At 42.3% G+C, this 20,772-nt stretch overlaps 1 protein-coding gene across 1 annotated transcript; it reads left to right on the forward strand.

Moving 5' to 3' along the window:
- Window positions 1–649: 649 nt before the first annotated feature.
- On the forward strand, window positions 650–11,183 carry TEX36 (testis expressed 36). Its single transcript, XM_026493672.2, has 4 exons — window positions 650–700; window positions 5,500–5,631; window positions 6,389–6,469; window positions 10,887–11,183. The coding sequence occupies exons 1-4, from the start codon at window positions 650–652 to the stop codon at window positions 11,181–11,183; spliced, it is 561 nt and encodes a 186-aa protein (XP_026349457.1).
- The last annotated feature ends 9,589 nt before the right edge of the window (window positions 11,184–20,772 follow it).

Genomic DNA, 20,772 nt, shown 5'->3' on the forward strand with positions numbered 1-20,772 from the left:
TAAAAACACATGAAAGTTTTTGGCTCAGCACAGCACCTGGCGTCTCATGATTGCTCACGATTGTTGCTTCTTGTGGCCCCAGTGGCGTGCAGTAAGGTGAGCCAGCAGCAGGTGCCGTCAGGACAGAGAGTCTGAGTTGGGACACGGAGGAAGCCCTGGGGCCTGAGTGTCACAATCCCACCGAGGATGAGAAGGTCATCTCCTGCCCGGATTCAATTCACTTCTCTGAAAACTAAAAGTTGGGACAGATGGTTACCATGGGGACATGCAACTCAAATGTCACCAGTTCAAGGATTTAGAGGGTACAAAATTTTTCCATTATCTCCAGGCTGTCTTGTCCCCACTTGTCTGACCTGTTAAAGGGGTTCCTCAGCTGGGACCCGCTGGCTCTCCACATCGCACCTTGGGGAAGAGCAGGTGCAAGGACCCTGCTCAGGAACCCTCTGAGGGCTTAGAAGACCCACAGTCCTCCCCCATTGTGATGGCGGCTCTGATGCTATGGCAACGGTGGGTCCCCCTGCACCTCCCCTCCTGGTAGAGGCTGATGGTCAAGAGCAAGGAGGAGGAGTGTCTTGCAGATGCACAGAGTTTCCGAGGCAGTGGGGAGGTTATTGAGCCAACCTCAGCCACCTTCAGCTTCCTGCAGAAAATGGCCAAAGGGAGACGCTTCAACCCAGCTTTGGACAAGGATGGAAGATGGGTGAGAAAGACGGTGGCTTCTCTGGCCTTTCTTAGGCCACATGGGTGTGGTCAAGGTCACAGAACTGACTCTAGATCCCACTGCTGCCACTTCCCGTGGCATCTCTTTTGACAAATCACTTACCTAACCTCCGTTCCTTCACCTGTGAAATGGGACTCTCATAGCGCCCTTGGGAGGATTAAATGAAACAAATCGTGTGTGTAAAACACTCAGAGCTCTTGTGAGTGCTCATGAGGCAGTCATTGCTGTGTGCTCTTTTTCTTTTTTTATAACGTCTACCTTGCAGCATACTCTATAATCGACTATGTTATGTATGCTGTTTCTCTCCCCTCCTAGAATATAAACTCCGTGGGGGCTGGGATCTTTGTCTTTTTATTTACTGATTGTATCAGACCAGTATTACATGGAAGAGTTAACACTTTTTGTTTGTTTAAAAAGAAAAGGAAAAATAGAAAACACCTTGGAACATTTCAGTCCGAAGGCTTTAAAAAACTAACTTTATGGGGTTCCTGGGTGGCTCAGTTGGTTAAGTGTCTGGCTCTTGGTTTTGGCTCAGGGGTGGTGAGATCGATCCCCGAGTCAGGCTCCATGCTTAGTGCAGAGTCTGCTGGAATTTCTCTCTCTCCCTCTCCCTCTGCCCCTCCCTCTGCTTGTGCAGTCTCTTTTTCTCTGTCTCTCTCAGAAAAAATAAATAAAATCTTAAAAAAAACCAAACAAACTAACTTTACCCTCTGGATGTGATCTTGGCTTAGCAGCTTACTCTGAAATCATAGTTTCTTTGTCTGTTAAATGGGAGCATAGCGTACCAAGGTTATGGGGCTATTGTGCAGATCAATGAGACCATCCAGAGAGCTTAGTATGATGCATGCAAACAGAGTACCCACTCCGTACTTGTTAACTATTCTGTATATTAATATTATACATCTACATTTTTTCTTATATACCCTGTTCATTCCTCAAAGATTTACAGTAATGTATGGAAAATATTCACAATAAAGCAGGAAAGCATAAAAAAATAAAGATTCAGAATCAGTTTGAATATATTTAAGAATAAAAGGCTGAGACGGGGAAGATATGTAACATACACCAGCCATATGGCTTACACGACTGCTATTTATATAATATCATCGGATTTGACTCTGAGATTCCTGGCAGCCAAAGTAAAATGGGAAATAGGATGAACTACATAACATAAGTCAGTCTTGAAGAGAAAAATGCAAGTTTCTCAGATTAAGTAGCTTCCCCTCTTTCTATCACCTACAAGATCAACGACGATTGTGTTTGACCAAGTATCATAAAAAGCTGACTACAGTGAACCAAATAAGGGTTTGTATTTCCCAAGCAACAATAAATTTGGAAGGAGGCGGTTCAGGGCTGGGACAGATGCTCTCGGAGCTCATCAGGTCCTTTTTCGTCCTCTGTTGTGTCATCCTCGGTATGGAGCCGTTCAACTCAGGCGGGTAAATGAGGGGGAAGTCAAAGGACAAAAAGAAGGCATCTGTTGGCTAATTCAGTCCCTTTTCATGGGGGAAAACAAAGCTATCCTGGGAGCCCCGCCCTGCAGATTTCGGCTTTGATCTCTTTGGGTCACATGGCCAATTTCACTGCCAGGGAGTTTGGGGAGGTATATTTTTAAGCAGCCACATGGCCACCTCAAACAAAGTCAGGGTTCTGTTCCATGGGAGAAAGGAGGAAAGAGCATTTCCTTTCCTATTGTGATCCCAGGACAGTGCCGGGGGGCCGGGCTCAGGTGGAGAGGCATTACCTCCCAAAGTCTGACTTGAGCATTTGGGGTGGGTCCCTTCTGCTGCCAGCACCTCAGAGCTTAAGAAGAATAATGCTGATCATGAAGTTTCCCGAAGTAACTTGCAGACCAGTTGGGAAAATGAAAGAAATCGTTGGCTTTGAGTCAGCAGCAGCCCATTGGGGAGGACAGTAATTGCCACATTAAAGGTGACAGTCATTTTGCAGTTGACCTTGCTGGTTGTAATCTGGCTGTTGCCGGGGAGGACAGGCTTTTTCCATACACTTTCACCCTCCTGTTTAATATTGCAGTCATTGTGTGATTGAATGCAGCAAAAATTTCACCGCCAACTAGTTAAAAAGCTATATTTCATGGTTACAATATCCAACAGAAGGGTTTATTTCACAGCTATCATGTTATCACCATTAAATATATATTTTAAAAGAGTGAAATTAAAATGCTAGAGACTTTTTTTTTACCCTAGTGATTTAGTCCTTAGACTTCCAGCATACCAATGAACTCAAGTCAGTTGTCATTTAGCTGGGGAGAGGGATCATTCCCGACGCTAGAATGACTCCCACCCCCGCCTGACTTTTCGTATCTGCCCGGATGGGAGTGTTGGCACAGCCAGACTGGAGGAAGGGAGAAAGGAAAGGTTATAGATCTGGAGGCTCTTTGTACTTTTTTATATTTACTTTGGAAAAAGAATTGTTTTAGGACATTAAAAGATATAACAGAATGAGTTGGAAATATATAGTTTGGCTCGGGAAAATGTCTAGAGTACCTTGTTATGTGGGAAAGCAAAGAGAGCAGTATGCATCCTACAGTCCAATTTTTGTAAAGCAATCGAAGCCCCTTCCGCAGGCTACGTGTTTGCGTGTGAGCACTCAGCCGTGAATATTGTCATCTGGGGTGACAAAAGGGGAGGGAGAAAGTAATCAAAAGTTCCTCTTAAATAAATAGGCATACTTGATGTTTAGAAACCACATGCATAATATGACCCTATGTATGCAAAATTAACCATATATATATACACACATACATGGGTGTACATTCCCACAGGGCTGTATGAAAAAGAGGGTCACCAATGAGTTCAGGGGAATTTAACTTTCTTCTGTTTTTATGTTTGAATTTTTCAAAACCATGAGTATGTATTACAACTGTAATCAGAAACAAATAAAATTATTTTTGTTGTGGAAAAAAAGAAAATGTAATGGATGCACTTAGTTAAGAAACATTAAACAGTGGAACATGATGGTGAGAAGAAGGTCTTCCTCCTTCCTGGCTCCCTTCTCCCTCCCTCCTCCTCCAGGTCCCCCGGAGAGCCTAGGGGCTAGTTGAAACGATGGTTGGGGTGCTGCCTGGGCTGCAGGCTCCTGGCTGGTTGGGTGCTGGCCGGGTGCTGGTTGGGGTGCTGGCCCGGCACTGGCTGGGGCACTGGCCAGGTGCTGGTTGGGGTCCCAGGCAGGCGCTGGTTGAGGTCCCAGGCAGGTGCTGGTTGGGGTCCTGGGTGGGTGCTGGTTGGGGTTCTGGGCGGGTGCTGGCTGGGGTACTGGCCGGGCACTGGCTTGTGGTGGTTTCACTGCCCTGACCCCCATTCCTGCAGTCATTCACAAGTGCTTACTGGGAGTTCTTTCATTCGGATGTGTTCTGCAAGTCAGGTATTGTCTTGTGTGCGTGGATCCTTTATATACAGAAATGGCCTTGGGTATAGATCTCATTCTGGTTTTCTCCTTTCTGCTCGGCACTGTGTTTAAATGATGGCACGTGGCCATGTGTCACCTAGCCCATTCTCACTGCCGCGGAGGACACCCCACCAGGCGTACAACACGTAGGATGTAACCTCCCCACCTTTTTACATAAACAGTAACATACTGAACAGACTCCGTGCAGGAAGTGGACAGAAGCTACCTGAGTTCACAGTTACCCGGTGACGTGAGAAGGGACGAGGGAGCAAACAGTGTGGGCCAAATTCCTTGTAATCCAGCAGAAAGGAAGGAGCAGTGGCCTGAGCAGTGGCAGTGGGTTTGGGGATCACGGAGGGGACAGCTGTGAGCAAAACTGGAACCTGCCAGCTGGTAGAGAGCACTCCCGGTGTTTGCATTTTCCCTTTGAATCACATCGACCCTGTCGAATAAGTATTATTATTCCCATTTTACAGATAAAGAGATTGGGGCTTAGCAATGTTCAGTGTCTTGCACCAGGCTCACCTCAAGAGAGAAAGCCAGGCCTGGATTCAGAACTTTTGAATCTATGGTCTGTGACCCAACCCGTGAATTACGGTTCTTCCCCAGTCGGAAGGCCTCCGTGCTCCGGCGTCTGTGAGGTCACCCCCTCTTCCTAGAGCAACCCACACCCGGTGACCGATCCACGAGGGAGCACAAGGCCCCGGCCCCTCACCTCACTCAGTACAGTTCTGAGAAGTCCTCCCAGGCCCAGAGCTCTCTGTGGGGTGGCTGAGGCCCTTCTTGGGACCTTTCCCTCTGCCCAGGCCTAGTTCCTTCCCCGCTGTTCATGGGGAGATACCAACAGCCTCCCCAAATAATCTTTATTATTATGCTTTGTGTCCTATCCCCCAGTTTTTCCTCATGGATTTTCTCTGCCCCCTCCCATTCTACCGTCTTGGTGGAGACTCAGCTGTGTTTTCGAGCCTTCTCCCTCCTGCAGGGGGCTGGCTCCCTCCTGTGAACATGGGCAGGATCCTTAACCGCCCTGTGGGGAGCCCCCTGACCGGAAGGAAGATCTCAACCCACTTCTCTCCCCTCAGAGCACAGGCACACCCCCTTACCAGGGCGGAAGTGTTTCCAGGCTTTTCCAGGCGCGGGCGCAGTGGGGGTGGCCCCGGTAACTGGAAACAGCTGGCAGGGGTGGCCTGGGGCCATTACAATGTTTTTTGTCTTGGAAAGAATACTTGAAAATTACAAAACTGATGCCATTTCCATCGCACACCAGAAGCACCCAAATGGCGTTTTAATCACATTACGGAGGAAGCCCCGATCCTTGGCTTTGAGATACAGTTGGTCTGGTTTTAATCACGCGTGTGCTGGTTTCCCAGTTTCCTCAGATTGGACTAACACAGAAGACACCAGAATCCAGCACAAGTGCCATGTTAAAGGAGCCCCACCGTCCACATTCGTCTTGGCAAGTGGAGGGGAAGCTACCGCCGATCTACAAAGCTCGGGAGAAGGTGAGTCCAGAGCGCCAGCCCGGGGCACCCGTCCCTGTGGCTCTCCATGGGAGGCAGCCCCCCTGGCATTTCTGGCCAGCCCCTTCTTCTTTGGGAGGAGCTGCTCTTTTGTCATCCCTGGCTCCGTAAATACTGGTAGCGTCCCACTGCATGTCCTGGTCACTGTGACACCCCTGCTCTCTAGAAGGAATTAGCTCGTGGTCCAGACAATCAAGGTAGGCTCATCTGTGGACAAGGAACAGCACCTTTGGTCAGAGCTCCCAGATCATTTGCAGGCACATTCTGCCTCCGAGTCGTGAGCAACTGCAGGGGCAGGAAGTGGGCTGAAGGAGAAGCAGGTGTGGACCTCGCCCTTCGCTAACTCAGGATCATATTTGGGCCACGGCTCTGGTCTGCCAGGATCCTTATTGGTCAGAAGAAGTTTGGTCTTGATGGCCTCAAAAGTCCTTACCAGCTTTCAATTCCATGAACCTATGCACTTTTCCTTCTTTGCCTCCAAAGAAGGTGTTTTGAGAGAGAATTCTTAGGATTTTCTGCAAGGTCCCCAGTAAGGTCGAGTTTTAAAACCTCGAGTTGGGGTGCACGGCCACAACCTCGCTGTCCTGTGCAGTTTGCTCCTTTCCGGCAATGGGTTTCATTCTTAGTTAGGGGCCCCTTTGCCTCCTCTGTGTTCCATCCATGCTACAGTATGTCGGTGCTGAAAGCACGTTGGGCTTCTGATGTGTGTCTTTTCATCTCCTTCCTCGATCTTTTCCAGCAAGCAGTAAATAACAGCTTCCCCTTCTCCGTGCACGACAATCGGCACAGCTTTCAGAGCTCTGGATGCTACCTGGACTCTGTGAGTATTTCTCTCCACGTTACTAGTCAAACTGGGAACGGCCCTGGGAGGCACGGTGAAGGGAGAGGTCTTTCCTCAAAGCTGGAACCAGGTCAAAATGAATGCCTCATAACAGGTTAAAAAAAATGCATGAACCTCTCAAAGTTCCATGGAACTTTCTGCACCAGCGGGCATAGTCATTCTGCCTATGTTTGTGTGCACTTCCTGCTTCTCAAAGTGCCTTCCTTCTCCTAAACTGTCTCGTTCATGAGATTTCTTGTGAAGATCTAGAATGGGAAGGAGGGGTTGCCTATGTGTTTCTGGTGGGCAGAACCATACCCCACAAGGAGAGGTCGGAGGAAGGGGGCTTACATAATACAAAGGACTTCCCAGTCACTGGAGCTGTCTTTCCCCAGAGGCGGTGAGTTGCCCTGAGTGGAGAAAGTAGAGTCTGATAGCCCTTGTTCGTGGCGGTTAACACAGCACTGTGCCATGGAAATGTAGTGAGCTGCGTACGTAATTTTAAATTTCTAGTAGCCACGTGAGGTAAAAAGAGTGAAATTAATTTTTAATGATACATTTTGTTTAACTCGAAAACTTCCCAGTTTATCGATTCAACATGTCATCAATATAAACATTATTTCTGAGATAGTTTACATTCCCTAAACTAGGTCTTTAAAATCCTGAGTGGTACCCCTCCATTTGCAAGACCCACATTTGAAGTGTGCATGTGGCCGGGGGTTATCAAACTGGACAGGGCAGGGTTAATATATCTGAGGTAGGGGGTGGATCGGGCGATCTCTGAGAACCCTTACCAAATCTGAACGTCCATGGTGACGACGATGATGCCGTACGTGTCGCCCACCATTTATTAAGCATTTGCCATATGCCAGCATCTCATACTCATTTAATTCTCATGACAACACTGCTGGCTAATTACTCTTACTGTCCCCAGTTTAGAGATGGGGAACCTGATAACAGGGAAGCTAAACAACTTGCCCAAAGTTACTCTTTCCTCTAGGCTACCACAGCTAAGCTAAATTGAAGTCGTTTAACCTAAAAATTCTGGTTTGCATGAGAGACTATGGACTCTGGGAAACAAACTGAGGGCTTCAGAGGGGAGGGGGTGGGGGAATGGGATAGGCCGGTGATGGGTCGTAAGGAGGGCACGTATCGCATGGAGCACTGGGTGTTATCCGCAAACAATGAATCATGGAACTCTACATCAAAAACTAAGAATGTACTGTATGGTGACTAACATCATCATCATCATCATCATAAAAATAAATAAAATAAAAAATAAAAATAAATAAATAAAAATTCTGGTTTGCCCCTTTAGCAGAGTGTTGAATACAGATCTAGAATACCCACTCTGCCTGCCTCTCTACATGGAATGCTTAAAATCGTTTTACTAAATTATCAAAGTAACATATGTCCTTTACAACTTTCAAACAGTACAGAATTAAATAAAATTAAAAAAAAAATTACACTCTTTCTTTTCCTCCTCACAAAGCCACCTTGATGCCTCACAAATAATGGTGTGGTGGGTAAGATTGGAGAGTCTTTGCAATTCACATGCAAACATACACGTATAAGTGTGTATCTTGTTAATGCGATACACAGGATTGTAACACAAATATTTTGCCAGAGCTACGTTAGTCTCATAGAAAACACTGGAAAATTTCCAACTTTCTCTACATTTAGGAATAGTTTACATAAGGTGTGAACTTTCAGTTTAATGAGGTTAGGTTTAGATAGAATTTGCCTATAGAATTATTTGGATTAAAAAAATTTTTTTTAAGTAAGTTTTTTTTTTTTTTACTGTTTTACCCTTTTAATTTCCCCATTGATTATTAATCTATTCAATTGATTTCTTCTCGTGTAGATTTTGCTGATATGTGTTTACCTAAAATTTATCTATTTCTTTTCAAATTTATTGGTGTAACAACTCCTAAAATAAAGATAATCTTTTTTGGTTGCATGTTTAGTTCATATACTTGCAAGTGGTTTTGTTAATTAACTTATCAAAACTATGAATATTCCTCGGATTATTGCTTTGGCTACATCCCAATGGTTTTTCTAACTGAAGTTTCACTGTTATTTGCTTTCAAATAGTCTATGATTTAATTTTTGATTGTAAAAATAGTTTAGAAGAATGTTTTGAATTTTCTACATGGTTAGAATTTTTCGAGATTATCTTTCATCGCTAATATCTAGTTCAATGGGTTATATTTTTATAAAATATGGATTTTGAATAATAAAGATTATCTTTGTTATCTTATACATGATTAATTTTAACAAGTATTTCATGGGTGTTTAAAAAGAACAGATATTCCCCATCTGTTGATTACAAAGTTCTTTATTTTATTAATTAAGCTCTTAATTATGTTATTCAAATACTTCATATTGTTTTCTTAGTTTTTGTCTTTATCTGTCAACTTCCCCTTCTAAGATTATTCTTGAGTTTCTAAATTCTTTTTGCCTTATATAGTTTAATGCTATATCTTTCTGCATAAAAATTCATGAGTGTTTTATTTTCTTGGTGGCTTTTATTATTTATCAAAATAAAGTATCTCTCTTTACATACTTTAGTGTTCTTTAGCCATGAATTTTAGATTGCAATATCAGCTTTGCCACTTATTTTCTTTCTGATAACATTCATTACTTTTATTATGGTTTATTCCTTTGTCTTTATACTTTTTAGTCATTTTGTGTTGGTTTTCTTCTTTTTTAATCATAAATAAAATAGAGCATGGTTTTAAAAAAATCCAAGAGTCATTGTTTCTTTGTATAAGAATTTCACCCATTCACATTGTTATGATAATTTGTGTTTTGGGTTTTATTTCTGTTACTTCCTTTTGTTTCCTATTTACCATGCTCCCATATTGTTTCTTTTTTTCCCCTCCCTCTCCTGACTTTGCTAGTTTGAATTTGTTTGCTCACTCTGACTTCTCTTGTCTACTAGTGGTTACCCTTAAATATAAATATTTAGGAAATACATTGGCACTCTATTACTCTATGACTATACAATTTAATATCTATAGCTTTTCTCCTAAGAATAAGGCAAGCCTTCAGTGTACTGACCTCCCTCACTTTCCTCTCTAAGTGTTCTTGTGCTGGGGGCCAGGATATGCTTTCCCAAGTCATGAAGATGCCATTTTCATTGGATAACGTTAAGTGGCACCTCCTGGGGTTCAAAGCAGTCAAGTTGAAATGCTAGGATTTCAGTTCCAGATTTCGCTCTCTCCCTTCTTCCCTCTCCCTCCCTCCCTCCCTCTCTCTCTCTCTTTCTCTCTCCCCTCCCTTCTTTTCTTTTTGTGGATTCTTACTTGAAGTTTCAATATATTTCATAGTCACATTATCAGCAAGTAAGTAGACTTAATTATAAGCTTTGCTTGTTCCTTTCCTCGTAGCTCTTTCCCTATTCATTTTGTCTTTTCCTTTTACCTGGTTTTTTATTTTTTTCTGGAGTATCTACAAGTACATTTTTAGAAAGGTGCTTGGGCAGCATGTTCCTTTTGTGCCTCCAGGGCCAGTCACCCTCTTTCTCTCTGCCTTGGCACCAGGGGCTGATCTGTGGGACTACATTCTTCCTCAAGCCCCTTAGACTTGGAGCCTCTGCACTGTCCCCACGGGGTTCCCCACAAAGAGTACCTTTACTAAACTCTCTTCAAATTACTCTAACTGGAATGTGCCACCTGCTGCCACTCTGAATGATACTGGTTTTTATGAAAAGACAAAGTCACTTTGCTACAGACAGTCCCTCACTTGCGATTTTTTTCAACTTACCCTGGAATTGTCAGATGTCAGTCCATTGTGCGTCCAGGACGATCTGTAATGTAAAGTCTGTGTAATCTAACATCTCGTAGTCTTTTCTCCTAGTCTTTTGTCTAAGCATAGTGTTGTCTTCTAATTATGATCAGATCAAAAGCACAAAATTCTTCATGTGTGAAGTCCTGAGAGTTAATGAGGAAGCCTGTGGGCAGATCCCCAAAGGTGTTGCTTCCTTCACAGGAAAGAATCTAGCCTCTGTGGACTTCTTAGAAGGAGAACGGTCTATCCCATTGAATGCTGGGATGCAGCCAGTGGCAGATTCACTGAGGTGCCACGTAGGTGCAAAGAACCTGCCCAGGGTGCCTGGGAGTCCAGGCTGGCTAATAGGCTGTTTCCAGCTGTGGTTTCTCTAGTTCTACCTTCTATGTCTCTAGAAGACCAGTCCTGTTGATGGAAGTGGAAGACCACAAGAATAATAACAAAATGCCACCGGCATACTCGGAGTGTTGATGTACAGCCTTTAGCAAGTCAGTAAAGGATACCTCTTGTAGTGGTTGCCATATTGTGCATTAAGATGTAGGATGTCATGTAGCTGGTTTTACTAAAGACCTCAGAACTCTGTGACCTTGAATATTTTTCTCCTAATCTTATAATTCTTCCACAGGGCCTGGGACGTAGGAAGATCTCCCCAGAGAAAAGGCAACATGTTTCAAGAAATTTCAATCTCTGGGCGTGTGACTATGTTCCATCTTGTCTTGATGGCTTTTCAAATAACCAAATATCATATGTCTATCAAGAAGTTGTGGTGGTCCCAATTTTCAGACGCTTCCCAAGACGTTATAATGAGATATGGAACTCTTTTAAATTTATTCCTCAGAGAAGCTATACAGAGTTTTTGAAAAAGAATCCAAAAGTAAGGTTTGCTATTGACAGAAAGGTTGGTTCTTCACTGGAGCCCTAATCCTTCCAGAAGGTTATTGATGAGTTTTGTAATATTGGTATTGCACTGAATATTCTAAAAGTACACATTTTCTGGTTCAGCCCTACTAGTTGACATAGGATTTGTTTAAATTAGAGATTAGACATTGTATATGCCTTAGTGCTGAGGTGAAGTATTCTTGCAGTGATAACACAGAGATTAAAGTCTTTATATTGAGAAACTAGAAAAGCTACAGTTTGTTACCACCCCCACATTTAAAATATTTCTGTTTTTTAATAAGGTTGAAAAACATTCCAGTCCTTATAAAATAAAGATATGTGAAGATATACACACTTTAAACGAAAGTGCTTTAAATGAAAATGTATTTAAATGAACTTTAAAATTGCCACACTACCTTTGGGGGAAGTTTAAAAAATTATGTAATTGATATGTGATTGCATTTTCATTCTGAAAGTTCAAACAATTCAGAGGTAGCAGGAGTTCCCCTTGATTTCATCACGTCTCTAATCCCTGTCCTGTCCCCAGAAGTAAGTTAACGTTTGTTTTTATTCTGTGCACTTGTAATCGCATACATATGTATAACTCCATATGCATTTTGAACATAAACTGTTATACAGCACGGTGCTCTATAACTTTCTTTTGATATCTAACAATGTATCTTGGGAGTTCTTACGATGTCAGTATGAATAGACTGGTTTGCTTTTTCAGCTGCTGCACTGTATTCCCTAAAACGGATGCACCACGTTTTTACAAAGTACCTTATTAGTGAGCATTTGAATTGCTTCGACTTTTTGCTTCTCAGACCTGGTGCTACACGAACATTTTGCTCGACCTCTTTGGGTGCATGTTTATATGCGCCTCTGGAGTCAAATCTGAAAAGTTATCCTCTTAGTGCTAGATGGGATGGTATGCACAGTTAAGGTTTTAATAAATACTCCCGAATTACCTTAGAGACTGGGCCCGTTAAACTCCTACCAACGGTATCTGTACATTTCAGTTTCTCCCCCTCAAATTATCTTTTATTTTATTTTATTTTATTTTATTTTATTTTATTTTATTTATTTGTTTGTTTATTTGTTTAGAGAGAGTGGGGAGGGACAGAGAGAGAGAGAGAGAATCTTAAGCTGAGCATGGAGCCTGCTTAAGGTTCTCTCTCTCTCTCTGCAGGGTTCGATCTCACAACCCTGAGATCATGACCTGAGCTGAAATCAAGAGTTGGATGGTTAACTGACTGAGCCATCCGGGGGCCCCTCAAATTATCTTTTAGATATTTAAGATATGTAAAGACAAAAAATGTTACTTGTTTTCTTATTTTACCTTTCTCTGATTATTGGCGAACTTGAGTGCCTTTTCCTACTCAACGGTCCTTTGTATCCCGCTCCTATAAACTCACCAGTGTCACCAGCACTCCTATAAACTCACCAGTGTCACCAGCACTCAATGTCAACACTTGCTTGTTTGTATTTGGATATTTTTCCTAAAGATGAATTTTAGAATAAGCTTGTCAAGTATATCCACTAGTAATTTGATAGAAGTTTCCCCAAATTTAGAAAATAGTTTATAGGAGAATTGATATCCTTATGCTACAGTGAATCTCACCATTTATTCAAATATTGTTTTATGTACTTCAGTAAAGTTTTATAGTTTTCTTCACGTAGTTCTAACATGTTTCTTTTTTATGTTTATTCCTGCATATTTTGAATTTCCGTGGCTATTTTGAATTTTTTTTAAGTTACACTTTTAGGTTGATTTTGACCGACGTGTAAAAAAGCTATTGATTTCTGTATGTGAATCTAGTATTTGACATCTGGCTAAACTTGTAATAATAAATATTCCGAAAAAATAAAAATAAAGTTCTAATGATTTTTCAGTGGATTTTTTGGATTTTCTATGCAGACAATTGCATCATTTGAGAAAATGATCATTTGTATCATTTTTCACATTCATACATCACCCTCCTTTTATTGCATCAGGCACAATTTGAATTATTGGCACAGATGGTGCATATCCTTATTTCTGAACGTAACGGGGCTGCTTCTAATGTGTGGCTCTGAAGTCTGAGTATTGCTGTGGGTTTTAGACAGGTGATCTTCATCCAGTTAAGAATGATCTCTTATTCTTTGTTTCTTGTTTTTCTCCCCCTAAGTTATATTGTGAAGTCCATGTAACATGTGCACATGGGAAAAAGAAAAGGAGATTAAACAGTGAAAAATGGTTTCCCTAATATCCCTGACTGCAGGCCCCACTTTTTTCCTCCAGCACCAGCCCTACTGACTGACACTTTTTATATGCATCTTTTTCCAGGTAGTCTGTATACTTTCATTCTCTCTCTTACACACCCCCCGTTTCACAAACACCAATGGTAGACACCATTCTACTGTTGCTTTTCTGCTGCTACACTTATGAATGTTATCTTTGAAGTTTCGAAGTTGTTCCTTATCAGTACTTTTAAATCTCCTTCCTTTTTTGGAAACACGGTTGCCTGGTATTTCATTACATGGACGTGCCATGGTCCTGGAATCTTCTAATGGCCATTTATGCAGTTTTCTGTCTTTTCCTTCTATAAACACCTTTATAGATAAATATTTCCATCCGTTTACGAGCAATTTCTATATGGTAAAACTCATAAAAATAAACTAGTGCAACCAAAGACTATGTGGGTTTCAATTTTAGTTTATATTAAATTTAAAAAATTTTAAGATCAAATTTTCTGAAAGGGGCTGTCTCCAGCTTACAACTTCGCCAACAAGATATGAGATCTGAGTGCTTCTCTTTCCCCACCCTCATGCATTAACAAATTTTGGGGTATTTACCAATTTGTTAGCTAAGAAATGGTAGTGTATTTCAATTTGCATCTCTTTCATTGTGCGTGTTACTATTGAAAAGCCATTTGTGTTTCTCTTGCTGTGAACTGTTTATCTGTATCTTTCACTAATTCTCCTACTGATTCATTTGTCTTACTCTTCAATTATTTGCACGATTTCTTGATATATTAAGATATTAAGGCTTTTGTATCAAATGTTGGTTATTCCCTCTTGGTGACCATATAGATTTTTTAAATTAATAGACTTTATTTCTTAGAGCAGTTTTAGGTTTATAGGAAAACTGAATGGGAAGTACCCAGTTTCCATATATCCACTCTCTCCCCACTCATCACCCCCCCCCCCCCAGTTTCCCCTATCATTAACGTCTTAGGTGTGGTATACACCATATTTTTAGTTCTGTGTGTACTTTCATGTGGTAAAATGTATGAATCTTCTGTTTATGGCTTCTGGACTTCATGCCTTGCTTAGGACCCCCTTAGTGTGAATTATGAAATCTAAGATTTGTTGTAGTTCTTATTGTCAATATATGGGGTGACGTTTTAGTACGTGATGTTTTGGCACTTATTGGGATGATCATATAAATTTTCTATATTAATCTGTCAAGGTAGTAAAGTATATTAATGGATTTCCTAATGTTGATCCAGACTCACATTCTTAGGGACCAACTTTAGTTGGGTATGATATGGTGTACTATTCCTTTGATATTAGTCTTTTGATGTATTATTCTCTTGATTTGATATGTAAAATTTTAAGGGACTTCAAAATGAATTGTTTTAAAAGATTCATTCATTTATTTAGAGAGAGAGTGCACAGGGGGAAGGGGCAGAGGGAGAGGGAGAGAGAGTCTTCAGCAGACTCCGTGCCGAGCATGGAGCCAGATGTGGGGCTTGATCTCATGACCTTGAGATCACCACCTGAGCTGAAACCAAGAGTTGCATGGTCAACCAACTGTGCCACCCAGGCCCCTCTAAAATCTATTTTTTAAAAATATTTTACTTATTTATTTATTTGAGAGAGAGAGAAAGCGTGTGTGCTGGGCGCGCACAGGAGGAAGGGGAAGAGCCAAGGGGGTGGGAGAGGGACAAGCAGACTTCGAGCTGAGTGCGGAGCCCAATGCACAGGGCCTGATCTCATGAGCGGGCGACCATGACCTGAGCCAAAACCTAGTCTAAGGCTCAACCAACTGAGCCACCCAGGAGCTCCTCTAAAATCTGTTTCTACGGTGTTCTGACACGGCATGTTATAAGTTGCAAATAGCTATAGAATTTTTTATGAAATCTCCTGGGCCTGGTGCAGTTTTCAGGTACGGATCTTTGAACATCTTCTCAATGTGTTTTATGAAAATTAGTCTTTATTTTCTATTTCTTTTTTTCTTTTTCTCTAATTTTGGTCACTTTTTTTTTGGCGTTTATTAATTTATTTATATTTTTTTAGTAATCTCTACACCCACCATGGGTCTTGAACTCACAACCCCAAGATCAAGAGTGGCACACTGTTCCTACCGAGCCAACCAGGCACCCCATCTAACTTTGGTCACTATTATTTGTAGAGGAAATCATCTGTTTTATATCGATTTTTGAATTCGGGGTATTTCATTTAGTTATTCCTTTAATCTTTAAAGTTACGTCCTGTCCTTTGACGTGTTAAATGTTGTTCACATGTCTTTGTTCTCCTTACCAAATCTACATTTTTGTTGCTGTTGTTTGCTTTTGATCTTACTAATTTACGCTTTCATGTTTATGTATTATGTTCTTGGGTTTATTTTTATTTCTTTATGGCTTCTCAAGGTGAAAACATAACTCAATTATTTGCATCCTTTCCTGTTTTCTTGTGAATGTAGGTAAGGCTGTTTCTTTCAAAGGCCACTCTGTAGATACATCATGCTTCTCCACATACTGTTCATTTTATTTTTATCAATTTTTACTTTTTTTTTCTTTTTTAAAAGTTTTTATTTAAATTCCAGTTAGTGCACATGTAGTGTAATATTAGTTGCAGGCATATAATATAGTGATTCAACACTTCCATACATTACCCGGTGCTCATCACAAGTGCACTCCTTAATCCCCATCACCTATTTCACCCGTCCCCCCACCCAACCTCTCCCTTGGTAACCATCAGTATGTTCGCCACAGTTAAGAGTCTGTTTCTTGGGGCGCCTGGGTGGCTCGGTCAGTTAAGTGTCTGCCTTCATCTCAGGTCATGATCCCAGGGTCCCGGGCTCCCTGTTCAACGGGGAGTCTGCTTCTCCCTCTGCCCCTCCCCACTGCTTGTAATCTCTCTCTCTCTCTCTCAAATAAATAAATAAAATCTTAAAAAAAAAGAGTCTGTTTCTCGGTTTCCCTCTCAGACACATAGATCAATGGAACAGAATAGAAAACCCAGAAAAGAACCCACAACTATATGGTCAATTAAGCTTTGACAAAGCTGGAAAGAATACCCATATTAAAGTAGCTTCTAATTTTCTTTTTTAATCCAAGAATTATTAAGAAGTATATTTTTTACTTTATTCTTTTGTTAGTTTTCATCATCTATATCTTATTAATTGACTAATTTTTGCATTGTGGTCAGTGATTAAAATCTATAATTTCTGCTTACTGAAAATTTAAAAAATATTGTGGCTTAACACATGGTCAATAATTGCAAATGTTCTACGGGTATTTGAAAAGGATGTGTAATCAGTCTTTTAAAAAAAATTTATCTTGGGTGCCCCTGGGTGGCTCAGAGGGTTAAGCGTCTGCCTTAGGCTCAGGTCATGATCTCCAGGTCCTGGGATAGAGCGCCCACGTCGTCGGGCTGCCTGCTCAGCGGGGAGTCAGCTTCTCCCTCTGCCTGCCGCTCCCCCTGCTTGTGCTCTCTCTCTCTCTCAAATGAATAAGTAAATTCTTTAAAAAAATTAGTTTGAAAGAACTATAGATTTGTAAAAAATTGTAAAAAAAAAAAAAAAAGTACAGAAAGGTTCTGTGTCCCTTTCACCCAGTTTCCCCTAATGATACTCTCTGGCATAGTTACAATACAACAGTGTGTTCATTTTCTGTTGCTTGTAGCAAATTGCCATAAACGTAGAGGCTTAAAACACCCATCTATTAGCTCATGGTTTGGGCACACGTGTGGTTGTGGCAGATCTCAGTTCCTTGTGCTTGTAGGACCTAGATGCCTGTTTCCCCGTTGGCTCTTAGCCACGGGCCATTCTTAGCTCCTGGAAGTTGCTGCTTAACTCGCTGTATCACTTCAACCAGCTTCAAAGCCAGCAATGGAGTTTAACTCTCTCTTACATTTTGTGATCTTTCTCATTAGGAAAAGTCTGTTTGTTTGTTGTTTTTAATGGGAGCACACAATTAGATCAGACCTACCCAGTTTATTTGTTTTTTTAAGATTTTATTTATTTAGATGGGGAGAGAGAGAGCACAAGCAGGGAGAGCAGTAGACAGAGGGAGAGGGAGAAACAGTCTCCCCACAGAGCAGAGAGCCCAACATGGGGCTCGATCCCAGGACCCAGAACCCTGGGTTCATGACCTGAGCTGAAGGCAGACGCTTAACCAACTGAGCCACCCAGGCGCCCCAGACCCACCCAGTTTAATATCCATATCTTTTTTTGTTTGTTTATTTGCTTGTTAACAACAGACCTTTATTTCTCACAGTTCTGAAGGGCTGGGGCGTCCAAGGTCATGGCGGGACAGATTTAGTGTTTGGTGAGGGCTCATGTGGCAGAAGGACAACTCCGTATCTTAAGGTCAATTGACTTGGGTCCACAATTACACCTAGACAAGCCCCTTTTTCTGATAACATAACACAATAATGGGAGTGATATTAAATCACGTTCACATCTGGGCAGTTGCGTGAATAACAGTTTCTTACCTTGAAGAGCACACAATGTTTGGCCAACCAAATATTCCCAACCCTTTGTGTTGGTTTTGAGGGTATAGTCATTACTGCCCATCTCGGGGGACTGGGTTCATCCTCAGCACCCCCTTAGGGAGAATTCCCTGTTGAGGACCTTCAGATCCTAGGAGAAAGATTGCAAGGAGACAGTAGAGTCCTATTAATCCCTATCACAGCCTTTACAAACTGTTTTCATAGTCACTAACATTAAGTTTCTAAAAATGACACACTAAAATGGAGAGACTACCCAGTGACATTTTATACACGTTAAATCAGTCCTCAGGGAGGTTTCTATTTACCTTTCCTTTTCTGAGGGAGACTGTGTGAAGGCTCCTTCCTGTTCCCAGTTTCAAAGAGATGCTTTGTTTTGGTTTTGGCTTGTTTTAATAGAGTGCCTTATAGCAGATTCGATGACATCTGAGCTGCTTCTGGTGTCCAGTCCTGCTTCTTGGCACCCCTGCCTCATCCAGACATTCCAAGTACTTGAATGCTTGGAAATCTTTTGGGGATTGCCCTGGGCATGACTCTCAGGTCCCTGCCCCCACCCACAAGGTTATGTGATGAGCTCTTTGCAAAGCAGTCTCTGACTCTCTGACTTACAGGAATGCGGGTCTCCCGAGGTGTATTCCCTCCCATTTCCCTGTCTGTTCCCAGGGCCCCCCACTCCACCCCACCTCCCCCACACCCTCCCACCGCACCCTGCCTCGGGCCAAACTCTCACTTGCCTCACCTCTGCCTCGTCTCACCTATCTTTGCCCAAACACCAACAATCTCCGACAGCAATGACTCAAAATTCAACATCCTAGGGATGAAATTCACAAAATTACCAAAAAGGCGTGCAGAACTAAATCTGCAATTATGTGAAGAGGGACGAGGTGATGGGGGAAGCTCAGCCTCTGCTCTTTGGGATTAAAGAGTGAGGGGTATGTTTACCATAGACACAAACACAAATTAGATAACTTGCCCTTAAATCCAGTCTTCTCTCTTTAATTGTTTTCTACGTAAAAAGTAAACACCAATGTCCAACGACCTCACACCTCACCGTTTTTCTTGGTCCAGTGGACCAAGAACAAAAGGACCTCGGCCCTTGAATGGAAGGGGAGCCCTGAGGGACTTAGGTTGACTCCCCAAATACAATAACCCACTTTACAAAAATAAAAGTCTCTAATAACTTGGCACAATGTCAGTGACTTGCCATTGTTGGCTCTTTGTTTTAGTGTGCTGTTTTGAACAGAGGAATAAATAGCCAGTTAAAGAAACCCCAACTTACTAATCAATTACGTGCAGGTGTTTATAGATTTCTTCTGTTTTAATGAATGAGACTTGGACTTGTGCCATCCTAGAAATGACTTCCACACTAAAAGAACAGCTGATGGCTTAGTAATATTCTTTTGGAGAGACGCTGCCTGGTATCCATTCTAGAAGTATTCCAGGGGGCTTCAGTTCCTGTGCATGTTGTAAGCATGTGCATAGCTATTGGGTTTCTCATTTATAAAAATGCAGATCTAAGACCCTTCAATACGCGAGTTAAAAGAGCAGAGTGATGATTGCCTATATGAAGCCAACTCTGAAACACCCCCTATTTTTAGGCAGAGGAGCACATTCTCATTGGGTCTGTTTTGACATTTATGACTATTTTAGATCGCCTTGTGCCGTCTCTTTGTTTTTCACATTCTGTAGCTGTCTTTGGCCGAAGCCATCTCTCTTCTGGTGGCTCTGCACCGGATTCAGATGCGGTGGCTGTGCTGCTCCTGCCGCGGCCGATAGGATAGCCATTCCGGGGACGATGTCCGCTCGGCGCGTTAGTGGTCGACTGCAACTCCAATCAAAGTTCAGGACACATCGCTGCTGTCCCATGGGTCAAGACCAAAGGACCCTTCATCCAATTGAACATTTTTTTTTTAACCTACAGAATTGGTACCATATTGAGGACTTCTGGGGGGGAGAGCTGGGTGTGGGGGAGGAAGGGCTTGAAATGACAAGCTAAGTATAGGTTTCCCATATGTTCTGCTGAGTTCAGGGAAGAATCCATGCTGTTATGGTAACACCCTAAGAACCATAAAACAAGCAAGAAGAATCAATTTCCTCCTCTGGGCTCTTCACTGCTGCCCGCAATCTTTGGTCCTAGTGTGATAGTGGGAGACCAAGATTGGGGAAGAGCCCCTTCAGCTGGGCTCTGGGTCTGGGGGCTTGGCAGCACTGCTCAAGCCCTGCTTTTCTCTGGGTAAAGTGAGGCTGGCACTTCCCAAACATGCTGGGTAGTCACTCTCGAGTCCTGGTGCCGTGTTGAGGACTCAGCGCTGTGTAAGTGTGAAATGCTGTACGTTGCCTTTATAAGTACCTATCAAAACAAATGAAAACATCTCATTTAACACGCAGTATTTAAGTAAACATGTTAAGAATATACCAAAATAACCCCCCCAAATATTAAACAACAAATCAACCCCCTGTCAGAGCCTGACTCACTGAATAAATGGAATGAATAAAATCGTAACTCACACGCTTGACTACGGCTCTATGAAATTGTTGAATTTGTTAGGCGTAGCGTGTGATTTCTGCACAGGCTAACCAAAATCACATCAAATGCTGTATTCTCCCACCCAGTCGAAATCGAACAGATCTGCAAGTTTCCAAATTGGGCAATACAGGCACCAGAGCACACATCCCATTTTCTTCCCGTCTTTCCCTCCCCCTGCCCAAATAGGAGCCAGTGTCAGGAGGTCAGGTCCAAGAAGCATTATTTCAGCTCCACCTGGGTGCCGGTCTGGCCACATCGTTTGTAGGGGACGACATGAGTTCCCAGCAGACAGAACATGTGCACTCATCACCCGGGGTCATATCGTTGTTCACGGGATTATAAGCGACCACGGTAGCATCTGGCATTCCCTGCCCAAGAACACACTGCT

Source organism: Ursus arctos, unplaced genomic scaffold (genome assembly GCF_023065955.2).
Source record: "Ursus arctos isolate Adak ecotype North America unplaced genomic scaffold, UrsArc2.0 scaffold_7, whole genome shotgun sequence".
In the NCBI taxonomy this organism is placed as follows: Eukaryota; Metazoa; Chordata; class Mammalia; order Carnivora; family Ursidae; genus Ursus; species Ursus arctos.